The 14,258-nt window shown below is 40.5% G+C and overlaps 1 protein-coding gene across 1 annotated transcript; it reads left to right on the forward strand.

The window, feature by feature from the left end:
* The first annotated feature begins 575 nt into the window (after positions 1-575).
* ARPC5 (actin related protein 2/3 complex subunit 5) lies at positions 576-10,585 on the forward strand. Its single transcript, XM_082834701.1, has 4 exons — positions 576-944; positions 3,296-3,368; positions 5,600-5,776; positions 9,206-10,585. Exons 1-4 carry the CDS (start codon positions 802-804, stop codon positions 9,266-9,268), a joined length of 456 nt encoding a protein of 151 aa, XP_082690827.1. The 5' UTR covers positions 576-801; the 3' UTR covers positions 9,269-10,585.
* The last annotated feature ends 3,673 nt before the right edge of the window (positions 10,586-14,258 follow it).

The following is a 14,258-nucleotide window of genomic DNA, read 5'->3' on the forward strand; positions in this document are numbered from 1 at the left end:
TATGACCTTTCGATTCCGTCCTTGGGGACCTCCCGCTGGCCGCGCAGCGTAGGTCCAACCCCGAGAAAGGGGCTCCCGGCTCGGGAACGAAGCCACGGGCAGCACACAGTCCGAAGCGATGCCTCTGACAACTAGAACGATGCTGGGCGGCTGGGCGTGCATCACTCCACCTCATACTCCTGCCAACTGCAGGGGACTTGGTCCGGCAACCAGTCCATCCCACCTCACAGGCAAGTCCGTGCCAGCCGGGCCTTACGCAGGACCCTGATGACAGGTCCTTGACGGCGACGGCTGAAGCAAAGCCAAGGCCTCCCGCCCCCAGTGCCCATCGCAGCCAACCTAAGACCCCCTAGACTGGACCGCAGAGAAGCGTTTCTATGGAAACCCCCTAGGGATCACGTGACGCACTAGGAGGACCAATCGCCTTTTACCTCTGCCCGCCGCACCGCTTTCCGCCCTCCCTCCTGCCCCGCCCCCTCCCGCCCCCGCCTCCTTCGCCCCGCCCCGCCCCTTTCTTGCAGAGAGGCCGCACCTGCGCACTGCGTCCAGCGCGCTCCCTCCCTGGTACGCTCCCCTTGGAGGAGAGCAGGGGCGGCGTAGGAGGCTCAAGAAGAGCGTGAGCCTGAGGAGGAAGGAGCTCGGCCAGCGCGCAGGCCCAGAACCACCCGAGCCGCGGCTGCCCGCGACGCCTCTGAGCGGAAGAGGGAAGTGAAGGCGCCAGTCTGCGGGTTCCAGCCGGGCTGGGCTTGCTAAGGTAGAGACAGCACCGAGAGGAGGCCTTGGCCACCGATCCGGATCGGGATGTCGAAGAACACGGTGTCGTCGGCCCGGTTCCGGAAGGTGGACGTGGATGAGTATGACGAGAACAAGTTCGTGGACGAGGAAGACGGGGGCGACGGGCAGGCCGGGCCCGACGAGGGCGAGGTGGACTCCTGCCTGCGGCAATATCCTTCTGTTCGCCGGCCTCCCCACCCCACCCGACCCAGCCCCTCTTACGGGCCCCGGCTGCGGGCAGGGCGTGAGGGCGGCGGGCCCCGGCCGGGCACCGGGTTTGGAGCTGCCCCTAGCACCCCCGTCTCTTTGGGTCCCCGGTTCTGAGAGGGCAGGGGGCGCTCCCATTTCTACCGAGTCGCCCCGAGACCCCAGGGTCCCGCCCTCGGAAAGTTGCCCTTCCTGGCGCGCCGTCCACGCCCCCGATTCCTCAGGTTGCTCCCGGAGTTCTCGCCTCCCGGGAACCCGCGGTGCAGGCCGCGCCCTCGCGGCGCTGGTGCTGGACAGTCGGGCTGTTGCGGGGCGCTGAAGTTGTCCTTCCAGAATCGTATTTACCGGAGTCTCATTATCACCCATGTCTGATTGGGAGGAACGGGCATCTTTCTTCAGTGATGTTCTTTTCATTGTGGTGTAGTTTTGTTTTGGCCCCGTTAGGATAGTTTACTTCATGCTGGGAGAGATGGGGTGGTTTGCAGAATTGAGGCCCCTCTGTCCGTGCCCTTTTTTTTTTTTTTCATAAGAGAAAGGGATTTGGCAAAATATAGATTGCACAGAATTTGTTAACCGGGGGAAAGGTAGTGAGTACAAAACCACCAAAACTGCCCAGAAGGAAGCTGGGAGCCTTTCACCTGTTAAGCAAAGGGCAATAGAAAGAAAACACAGAATGCATGTAGAGAATCCTTGGAAATATTTAAAATAAACCCCAGTGAATAAAATAGAAAGCGAATCATTTGTACAAAACAGAATCATTTTGTAATGCTGGAGTCGTTTCCATTTAGTTAAAATGTGGCTGTCAGTTCCTGGTTGTTGTTTCTGCATATTTAAATATTCATTACTTTGAGGACGCATTTGCATCAGATCTCTTTTAGTAAAATGTAAATGTTGCAATAACCAAAGCTGTAGTTTTAGAGATTCTCAATTGCTGAATTCACTCCTTTCTAATTATTCTTGGATGTATGCATAAGGTTAGGAAGCCCTGTTAGACTCTTTCCTCATCAGTGTCCTATTAAATTAAATGGGGAAATGTATGAGTGAAAATATTTGGTAGCAGCCATAGCTGGTCTTAGAAGTACCTAAAATACAGCATTAGACATTTATCAACATACAGATGTTTCTTTGGTTTCCATGACTTTCCCAATCAGCTGTTGCTGTTTTGCATTATTTAAATACTTAAGTGTTTGAGGTCTTATAAATGAGCCAGTCTGCAAAAGGCATGCTTCTCTAGAAATCCATTAAGCCTTGAAAATAACAGCCTACCACCAACCATGGGTTTTTTTGGTCAGATCTTTTTCTTCAGAACATAACTGGTGAAGATTATTCTGTGTAAAAACATTCTTGGTGATGCATAAATGATGTTTTGTGAGACTTAACTTACTTTAGGTGACATGTGATGACTCTTAAATGGTACTGCTCTATCCATATAGTGAATCTTCTTTTTAATCAATTCATCTTAAAATATAAAGATATTGTCTCTTCTACTCTTGTTACAAGAAGAGACAAGCCCTGTTCAGGCACTACAGATGGAGGAACAAGTGAACTCTGTGGTTTTCCTTTTAGGGGAATGCCTGTGTGTTCTGACGGTCTAATTGGCCTTCTGTTTCTCATACTTGCTAACTCACTGGTGTTTTCTAAGTGAGACTGAATCTAATAGGTGTGGCCTAAGACAGTTTGAATGATATCTATTGAAATATGAGAGAAAATATCCAAAACAGAAAAATTAAGCTGCCACCTGTCATTGAATTATATCTTCTATAATGCCTCTTTTCATCCATATTGAGAGATTGCTAATGTGTATCATTCAGATTGCTAGAGTAATCTGCCCGTACTTTCTACCAGCATTTCAGTTAATATAGAATATAATTCTAGTTAAAGTTTGGTCTTTATTTTTCCACTTAGAATCACATAAAAAGATGTATTTTGGTTGAGGATAGGCTATTTCATTTTGGTGCCTAATAATTCTGATATATATTTTAGAATTTTAAAAAATATCACTCTGGATAGTGTTTGCATATGTGTCTAACTGGAAAGTGAAAGGTTATCAAGGTGTTCAGTTACTAATTAGAACAAAGGATGAAACAGTTTTTGCTTTATTTTTTAAAAATTGAGTGTTCTCTTTTGTTTTCAGTATTTTACCTATGATGGACATCCTTGAAACCAACATGTTGAATTTTCCAGTATTGAACATAGCAATCATACTAATTTTTCTTTCTATGCATAATGTCAACTCTTAAGAACCAGTGGTTCCTGGGAGTTACAGTGCTTTCCTGAAGGCTGCCCGTTTTGCTATCCCCTTAACCACCATCACAGGAAACATGACAGCTGCCCTACAGGCAGCTCTGAAAAACCCCCCTATCAACACCAAGAGCCAGGCAGTGAAGGTGAGTCACAGACAACACGCGTTCTCTGCTGATATCTTAGCATTCTTCCCCAAATCCTCTGAAGCGTCACACAATCAGCAAATATCTTAACTATTTACTATCTTTGACATAGAAGAGCTTACAATATAGTTTGATAGGTAGAAAATTTATATATGAAAAAATAGCACTCTAACATTGAGTTGTGACAATCCTGCATGGTAGACACACTAAGTTCAAACATTGGAGAGATCTGTGTGTTTTTAAATTTGCTTAAATTCAGGTTGAATTTAAGCAAAGCCTTGAAGAATAAAACTTTCACAAAATAAAGAGTTTCTACTTGCTTTTTAAAGATATTTTTTTAATTCTACCATTTTCATAGAATTAAATTCTAACATTTAATTCTGTTAAATATTATAGAAAACTCAGAAATGTGGAGGAATAAAAAAGTAATCATCCATAATCCCACTGCTGACCCATAGATAATGATTACTTTTTGGTGTTGCTATATGCTTATAGAGTTTTTCTATGCGTGTTTTTTTTTTAATGAAAATGGAATTTTATAACCATTTTCAACTGTATAGCAGCATACATGAACGTCTTTACTTGGAAATAAGTTTGTTTCGGCAATATCTTTTTTAATGGCTGCATATAGATAATGCTGCAGTTTAGTTATAGATAATCTTTTGTCATATATTTAGATAACTGACCTTTTTTTCTGTCATAAACAGTACTGAAATGAACAATTTTTGGTAAATTCTTAACTGTTTCCTTTGAATAAATTTCTAGAAGTGAATGCCTGCATTTTAGACTGCACATTTTTTTAAGGCTTTGGTACATATGGTATTGCCAAATTGCCCTTCAGAAAAGTTGTATAATTATATTCCCTGTAGCAGTCTTTCAGTAATTCTTAAGAACCTATTTACTTATTTATTGTTTAAAATGAAGCCCAGAGCATTGACCCCACTGTCCATAGCTATTCATACATCCTAGGAGCCCCAAGAATCTCCTTAGTTGAATACTAGTAAGTAATAACTTAGGTAAATGCATAATAATTATCTAGGCCACATAATCTTTTATAAGGGGAAATATTTCCTTGGTTTTTAAAAGTGAGTAATGTCATTGAAATTTCAGTTTTACCCCCTTCTGCTTTTATATGGGTGGTTTTTTATCATAGCTTTGGATGGGAGGTTATAGCTCTGGGTGCAAGGATATTTTTCTAAATAGGCTAATTGCATAGTCTTTAAGCTGAAGATAACAACAGGTGGTAGAAACATACTGTAAAATCTGACCAGTTGGAATGCTGAAGGTATCACTTTGTGTTGAATAGAAAGAGAAACGTTGAAAGGGGAAATGAAGTGTTCCCTGTGCTTGGCTTGAAGGGTAAAAAAATAACTTTGCTGTTGGAGCAGGCTTTTATCAAAGAAAAAAGATCATTATGAATGAAGATAACTATATCATATCTATAGTCAAGTGACTATAGATATGAAACAAAATAAGTTTTAAAAACTTAAATTTTTGTTTATTAATAACTTATTTCTGAAGGATGGTTGATGGTAGAACTGCAATTTAGTTTCCTCTTTTTTTGTTTTGTATTTTTTTTTAAGATCAAGAAGTGAAATGTATTGATTTAATAAATTGATAACTTATCACATCTGTCTGTAAGCAAATCCTTTCGGCTCTACCCTCAAATATATCAAGCATCTGTCCACTTCTGACCACCTCCACTGCTACCATGCTAGCCAAAACCGGCCTGTCTTATTGCAGTAACTTCCAAACTGGTCTCCTTGCTTCTGCGTCTGCCTTGTCTCCTGCTCTCCCCGCCCTCCTCCAACCCCACCGCCCCCGGCTTATTCTCAACATGGCAGCCAACTGGTCCTGTTAAAGTGTAAGTCAGATTATATCCCTGTTCTTCTCAGAACCTCCCAGCATCTTCTCATCTCTCCGACAGGAAGCCAAAGTCCTCACAAGGGCCTGCAGGGCTTACGTGCTCTGTCTTCCCACTACCTATCTGACTTCCTGTCCTCCACTCTGCTCCAGCCACCTTGGGTCTTCTTGCTCTTCCTTGAACACACCGAACACACACTAACAGCAGTTATCCTTTTCTCTGTCTGAAATACTTTCCTCAAGTACGCCACAATTTCCTCTTTCCTTCAGGTCTTTACTCAAATGTCACATTCTCAGTGTGGCCTTTCTAAAACTGTAACCCCACACGCAAAAAATGAGTCTAAATGATGTTACTTATTTACCCTCAGGATCGAGCAGGCAGCATTGTCTTGAAGGTGCTCATCTCTTTTAAAGCTAATGATATTGAAAAGGCAGTTCAATCCCTGGACAAGAATGGTGTGGATCTCCTAATGAAGTATATTTATAAAGGCTTTGAGAGCCCCTCTGACAATAGCAGTGCTATGTTATTGCAGTGGCATGAAAAGGTAAGTTATGAATTATACACTTATATGACTGATTCCTTTGTAATAGAGAATAACAATGACAGCCTCTCACCTAAATAACTATTTTGACTTTTTGGTTATACATCTTTGCTATTACAAATAAATGCATGAAAATGAAAGTTTAGATTTATGCTTACTAGCCTTGGTCTTAAGAGACGCTGATATGCAACACTTAAGTTTATTCAGTAATGATTATTATTTATTAAACACAATCTTGAACTTCGAACTAAATCAAAACTTTGAAAAGAAAATAAGTAATAAAATCAAGAATTCTTTGACAATGGCCAAAAGGTGGAAACAACCCAAGTGCCCATCAACAGATGAACAGATAAACAAAATGTGACACATACATACAATGGAATATTATTTGACCAAAAAAAGGAAGTTCTGATACATGTTACAGCATGCATGAACCATGAAAACATGCAAAGTAAAATATGCCAGACACAAAAGGACAAATACTGTGTGATTCCACTTATATGAAATATCTAGAGTAGACAAATTCATAGAGACCAGAAGTAGATTAGAGATTACCAGGGGCTGGGGAGAAGGGAGAATAGAGAGTTATTGCTTAATGGGTACAGAGTTTCTATTTGGAGAGCTGAAAAAGTATTGTAAATAGATAGCAGTGATGGCTGTACAATATTTTGAATGTAATTAATGCCACTGAATTTTACATTTAAAGATGGCTAATGTGGCAAATTTTATGTTATATTTTACCACAGTTTAAAAAAATGAAATCGGAGGTGGGATCAAGAATTCTTACATTTTTTTTCTCTTTTCATGCATTTTGTTTTGCAATGTAAGCAGATGCTAGTATACTATCTAACCCCCGCCCCCAAAAAAATAATGGCTAAGGGGAATTTTTAGCTTCAGGTAAAAAGTTGGTAAGGTAATCTTTAATACCCAACTCTTATATTATATTGGTATAGATATAAGCAGTGTAACATTCAAATAGAACCAACCACAGGTAAGGTGTATATTCGCTAACATCGTACAGTTACCAAAACTCAGTTTTTCAGAAGCTATTATCTTGGTATCTGAGTAAAAACACACATGTAAGCTATGAATAGGTAGCAAAACTTGCTGTTTTACCTGGATCAAGTCACTTTATTCCTCATACACTGTCAAATATAAAGAGCTAACATTTATGGATAGGATTATCATACCTCCCAGTTTTCCCAAGACAGCCCCAGTTTATGCCTGTTGTCCCAACATAATTATGAATAGTTCCCTTTTACTCTACAGTGTATCAGTTTGGAGAATAATTGATATAGTCATCCTATTCATGGAATACTTTTTATTCACCAGCTGCTGTACTTTTGGTTTATGTTTCATGTGATCCTTACAACAGCCCTATGAAATATATAAATATCTTTATCATCTTCAATTTACAGATGAAGAGCCAGCATTAAAACCTATCAGCCTAGTTTCAGTATAGTTTCAGGATTATAGCAAACATTGACTGAGCAGTTACTGTATTCTAAGCACTTTATAAATATTAACTCATTTAATCCTCATAAAAATGCTAGGACGGAGTGCTTGCTATTCCCCTTTTGTAGACTGGAAAACTGAGGCATGTGTTAAGTCTTCATTTCTTCCTAACAGTCACCAGTTTTTGACACTCTTACCTCCTACATACTTCTCAGATCATCCACTCAACCATCTCTAACATTTTGTTCCTATAGTTTCCTAAACTGGTCTCTTGGCTACCAGTTTTGCTTCCCTCAAATCTGTTCTCCACCCATTTGCCAGAATGCTGTCTCTAACTTCCAAATCTACCCTTGTGAATCACCTGCAGAATCAACTCCAAGTTCCCAGGTCGAGCCTCATCTTCCATGTTGTTCTTCCCCTTATGCTCCATCAGTAAGCATAATAATGTGTTTTCCCTGAACACACCATAATGTTTCACACCTCTATGCCTTTGCTCATGATTTTCTCTCTGCCCCAGTGCCTCTTTACCCTTTATGTCAGTCTGTCACCTACTTATCCATTTAATGCATCGTTTTCTCCAGGAAGCCTTCCCTCACCATTTCACATTCCTCTATGCCCTCAGGTTGGGTATATGCCCCTCCTCGTGCTTTTATAGCACCCAAAGCATAGCTCTGTCATTTCATGTATTATATTATATTTAAATGATTTGTTATATTGTCTGTCTCTTCTCAGTAGACTCGAATGCTGTATTTGTTCACTTTTGTACCCCCAGCATCTAGCACAGTACCCAGTACACAAAGGTATTCAGTAAGTGTTTCCAACCACAAGTAAACCAGGGCTTCAGATTCCTGATTCTTAGTCATGACTTCCAATTTTCCAAGGCAAAGTCAAAGTTCCTAAGTTCTTAGCTATTAAATAGTATTTTCTTAACTTGCAAAAAGAAAAATCTGACAAACTGACTAGTCTAAATGGAACTTAAAATAGTTGATCCCAGTTTGAATTTCTTCCTGACACTGCTGAGAGCAGAACGAATGTCCTAAATTTATATTTGAGCACCTGTTTGCGGCAAAAACATCATGCTGCAGATCTTTAAGAACATATTATTATTTGAAAACAACACACTAGAATGTAAACTAGGATCTCACTAGAATGTAAGCACCTGAGGGCAGGAACTCTGAAGGTTTTTTTTTTTTTTTTAATTACTGTATCCCCATTGCTAAGAACAGTGACTGGCCCATAATAGGTGCTCAAGAAATACTTGTGAAAATTAGTGAATCCAAAATCAATTGCTGCACACATTCTTCCTTTAAGAAAAATGTTTTTGGAAGCAACCTAAGGGTCTATCATCAGATGAATGGATAAAGATGATGTGGCACATGTGTACAATGGAATTTTACTCAGCCATAAAAGGAAACGAAATTGAGTTATTTGTAGCAAGGTGGATGGACCTAGAGACTGTCATACAGAGTGAAGTAAGTCAGAAAGAGAAAAACAAATACCGTATGCTAACACATATATATGAAATCTAAAAAAAAAAAAGAAGGTTCTGAAGAACCTAGGGGCAGGACAGGAATAAAGACGCAGACATAGAGAATGGACTTGAGGACACAGGGAGGGGGAAGGGGAAGCTGGGACAAAGTGAGAGAGTGGCATGGACATATATACGCTACCAAACATAAAATAGATACGTAGTGGGAAGCAGCCGCATAGCACAGGGAGATCAGCTGGGTGCTTTGTGACCACCTAGAGGGGTGGGACAGGGAGGGTGGGAGGGAGACGCAAGAGGGAGGGGATATGGGGATATATGTATACGTATAGCTGATTCACTTTGTTATACAGCAGAAACTAACCATTGTAAAGCAATTATACTCCAATAAAGATGTTAAAAAAATAAAAGAAGAAAGAAAAATGTTTTGCTTGGTGTGAGAATTGAGCCTTTATGATTCTGCCAACATTGACACTTTGGTTTGTGTTTAGGCACTTGCTGCTGGAGGAGTGGGGTCCATTGTTCGAGTCTTGACTGCAAGGAAAACCGTGTAGGCCGGCGGGAACGGATCTCTCCCATGGGGTGGGAGTTGCTGGTACAAAGACCAAAACAACCAAATGCCACCGCTGCCCTTTGGGTAGCATCTGTTTCTCTCAGCTTTGCCTTCTTGTTTCCTTTTCATATCTATAAAGAAGAAAATTACATATCAGTTTTTCTTTAATGAAATTGGGATAAAGTAGAAGAAATGTTTCAACAGGAATGTCTCATTCTCTCAAAATGATTTCAGTGATGTGTATACCAGTCTGTACATAGCGTAATTTACATTCAAGTTTAATTGTGCAATTGTTAACCCCTATTGGCTGGTGTGGGGGTTTTTTTGTTGTTTGGTTTTTGGGAGCTGTTTTTTGGTTTTGTTTTTGACTAATAGTGAGAAATTTAATCAGAATTTGAGGCCGGTTTCCTAACTCATTGCTAGCCAGGAAATGATCTTTATAAAAAATTTTTGAGAGACTGGCAGCTATTAACATTGCAAAACTGGACTATACCCTTATTTAAACAAAATGTGTTTCTGGAACAAGTGGTGGCTGAACACCACAACCAAGTTCCAACTCTGTTTCTGCTTGCCTCCAGATTCTGTGAGTTTAAGTACGCTTCTTCCTCTCAGCATCCAGTAATCGTGGCCTCTTGATTTCTTTGTGGTCACCCAGGGTACAGAGCAAGGAATCTTGCTCTACACAACTGTATCTGTAAAATGCCAGACCCTGTTTGGCATGAGCATAAAATTTTTTTTCTAATAATATGGCCCTATTTGGGGAAACTACTCCAAATCAGGAAGGACGTGGAAACTATGATGTAGTTGAAACTCTGGGCAGCCTCTGAATGAAATGCTATTTTCTTCAGAATTATAGTAGCTGCCTTCGACATTATGAGGTATATAACTGGTATTTAATATGTCCTATAAATGTCTTCAGTGTTTTTCAGGGTAATTATTGGGATCTCAAAAGATTTGGTTAGGATCCAAACACATACACATTCTGTATTTTAGCTCAATGTTTTTTTTAAAAAAAGAAAATGCCACACATCAAAAAGTATTCACTTTGTTGGACAGACCAAATTGGTTCTCAAAAAATGACGGGTGCTTATGTAAAACTAATTATTCGGTAGCTCTAAAACAAATCACCTGAATGCTTATGACCATGAGGGAAATCAGACTATCTAGTATTTACATTAGACACCAGTGTCATAATCACTGACTTGTGTGGAAACTGGTGCAGAAATTCTGTAAACTCTTTGCTGTTTTTGATACCTGCTTTTTGTTCTGTTTTGTAAAAATGACAAACTTCAGAAAATAAAATGTCAGTGTTGAATAATTTATTTTTCTCTTACTTTAATACTTATGAATGCATAGTTAATGAAGAGGAAAGAGTTCCTGTTTTACCACCAGGTTATTATACTCTTTGACAACTAATTTTGTGTAGAAGGTTTATAAAACTACTTTATTCAAACATAAGGTAGTAGAGAAGAGGAGAGAGTCATTAATAAATATTAATAATGAAGCCTCTGCAGTGATTCCGTAGCCCTCTGGATGTCCGCTGAACACCTGTAGTGTCACTGCTCAGAGACCTAGACTAGATTGTGCAGATGAGTCCAGCAGCTGCAGTCGTTTATTCCCAGCTTCTGAACTCTTTCTTACACCTCACATCTACTGTCCTTACCTACTCAAGGCAACCTCTGATTGCCTTCCCACTGCACCTGGCTAGATTCCCACTTTAAAGCTTTAGAAACTTGCAGGCAATTCAGAGGGCTATGAGTAAGAAAAGCTAAGCTATAGGTATTAGAGGTGGTCAAATAGGTATAACATAACCACATACAAACTTTAAAATGAAAACAGAAGTGATATTGCAGTACTTTTTCATAAAATTCGTCTTAACATCACTTTCATGACTATAGTGTTGGGGAAAATTCCAGAATTCCATATTTTATAGTCACAGGAATGGCTGTATTGGAAATTTGCCAACAGCTTTACTCAACGGAGATAATTAAAATATGTAACAGAACAGCACAGGGGCTGAGTCAGAACGGACACCAGCTGGAAACAAGTGGCTCAACTGATGCATCTCGGCTAAATGTCAGCCCAGGTGATACTGTGACACCGCACCGTAGTGGTAGAGAGAGGGGGTATAGTCGGCATGAATTGTGGAAAACCGATGTAAATGCTAAGGGACACTCTGGACACCCATTCCCTTCTACTTGAATCTCAGTGGTTTGTTTTTAACTATTGCTGTGTGTTTTGTTTTTGCCACTTTTAAAGGGGAAAAAATGGCACACGTACCCTTTGTTGGTCATTCAATAACAGTACCGTTTAGGTAACTGTTATCGAATGTCGATACTTGATAGTAAGTATGATGATGTGTTACAGCATTCCATCAACACACAGGTGAAATTCATCTGTAGATGGGACAAATTAACTGAATATGTTTTAAGCATGAACTGTGTTCCCCATGATCACAAAGGACATAGTGGAAAAGTAACTTTGATCTTGCTCACAAGTTGCTTTCAGCCTAATTGCGAAGTAATTAGTATTTGTAAGTGCAGTTAATCAGTGTTGAGGCAGTAGTGAGATCAGGGTGGACTGGAATAAACTGAGACAGATCAGTCAGAACTAGGTCGTGCACAGGCAGAAGGGGCAGGTCCAACTGAAACGGACAGAGTAGAAAGAAGAGAAAGTCGAAGTAGGTTTTTGGTTTTTTTTTTTTAGCGGTACGCAGGCCTCTCACTGTTGTGGCCTCTCCCGTCGCCGAGCACAGGCTCCGGACGCGCAGGCTCAGCGGCCATGGCTCACGGGCCCAGCAGCTCCACGGCATGTGGGATCTTCCCGGACTGGGGCATGAACCCGCGTCCCCTGCATCGGCAGGCGGACTCAACCACTGCGCCACCAGGGGAGCCCCGAAGTAGGTTTAATTGTCACTGTCCTTATGGTTTTAATGTTTTTAACAAAGTTATAGACAGTGAAATTTATTAAGAGGATTAGGCTGTGGTAAAGTATCTCCAAGGGACATTCAAGAAAGTCATCAGCTTTTTGATAAAAATTTTTAGCTGAAATAGACATTGATGGTCACTGAGTCTCACCCCTTTTACAGTAGTAAAAGAATGGGAAATTTAAATTTTATAAGAAAGAAAGTAATAAAGAGCTTCACTTATAAAAAATGGATATGAATAATTTTATCCTTTAAGTATTTTTGATCATTTCTTAAAACATCAGTTATGTTTAGTGTTCATTTAAAAGTAGTCTGAAACATTGAAACAATATCAGGAGTCCTGCATAGGTCCATGTGGCCCAGAGTTACCCAAGCTTATGAAATATAACACAAATAGATATAACACAAATAGCAGGAAACCAAAGGCATAGTACCCCCAGCGTGTGGTAGTAATAATGGCCTTTAATTTCCGAAGCAAGATTCTGAGTGAGAGTAGGTGGACTAAAACACGAAAGCCACCCTTTATTGAGTACTTAACTATGTGTCAGTCCTATCATACTTTATCTTCAGAACTGAAGCTTAGAGAATATGCATAAGACACACAGTTTGCAGGAAATGAATTCCAACTCACATCTGCCTGACTCCAAGGTTGTACCACACTTGTCTCTCAACTCTGGTGCTTGGGGAACACAGGTGTTCCCAGGACAGACGAGCATGGGGCTTTCTCTAGGAATCTCTAATCTTGATGCTTGGGCGTTACTCTTGAGAGGTAAACTCCACTCCGGAGCCCTTAAACGAAGCAAAAGTTGACAAGCAGGGAAGTCAAAAGAAAGATTAGGAGAAGTGCTGCTACGCTAGAGGCATACTCAGTAGCACACAAAGCGTAGCGCTGCTATTTTTATATCGTGAGTTTTACTTGCCTTTTGATGATTACTAAAGTGTAAGGTAGAGGCCAATTCCCAAAACATACATAACTCCACTACAAGAAAGGGACTGAGGGTTGGCTTTCTCAAAGCATGCAGTTTCTCTTGTGTCTTGCACTTTACCCAGTATTTTTAATAGGTTCCTCTTTTCCGTGTTTTCATAGATGATGTCTTTTAACTAATGAAGTTCTGTTTTCATTAGTTTTTGTCGTAATTCCATTTAGCAAGAGCCAGAGCTGCAATCTCTCATTTCATTAGCCAAGTTAAAGAGTTTATTGGTCATAAACTAAAAATTATTTGCTTAATTGATCCTAGGAATCACTTTGGCCACCTTCAATATAATTGCCTGGTGTTCCATTTTGGAGGTACCCCAAATTGGAAGCTTATTTCTGTCCACGCTTCTGGAGTGCCCTCACATTCCAGTTTCAAAGCCAGTTGAAGATTAGTTTTGAGGGGAAATCCTGGGAAATGGGAAATTCCTGAGATAACTCTGGATGTGAGGAAATCAGGATCAAAATCACAGACTGCATGGATAAGGAACCAACCCACCATTCACCAGGCACCAACCCAACAGCAAATATTTGACTGTGTTCCTCGTGCATGGCGCCATCACATGTTGGCCAGCCTTGGGTTGGGTTTGGATAAATTCTAACCTGCCGTTGTCTTCTCCACCCTTCCCACTTCTTGTTTTCATTTGCCTTGTATCCTTTCCTTTCCCTAATTCTTTTCTTCTCTATTTTATTTTTCTCTTTCTTCAGTCCCTGCATCTACTGCCTTCCTTCCCTCTCTTTCCTCTCTCTACCCTCCTGCCTCATTTTTCCAATGAGTTTATCTTACGCTCATGCTCAGGCACTCAGAATCATTTCTGCTAATTAAATATGTGGTTCTCAGGCAGATTAAGTAATGCCCTCCCACAATTCCCCAAATGACTCAAAATATTTGAATTGCTTATTTCTAAACTGCAAAAATGCTGATTTTTATTTCCATAGATTGCTTTGGCCAGCCGTTGAGCAAATAACCCGAAATCTAGGACCAATTTTTACATACGTTATTTTCCCTTTCGATTTACGAATAACTTAACCTTATCGACAAAAGGAGTACAAAAGAGCACCAAAGTGATTAGGAATGGGAAGGTAAGCCCG

Source organism: Leucopleurus acutus, assembly GCF_964270905.1.
Source record: "Leucopleurus acutus genome assembly, chromosome: 2".
Lineage (NCBI taxonomy): Eukaryota > Metazoa > Chordata > Mammalia > Artiodactyla > Delphinidae > Leucopleurus > Leucopleurus acutus.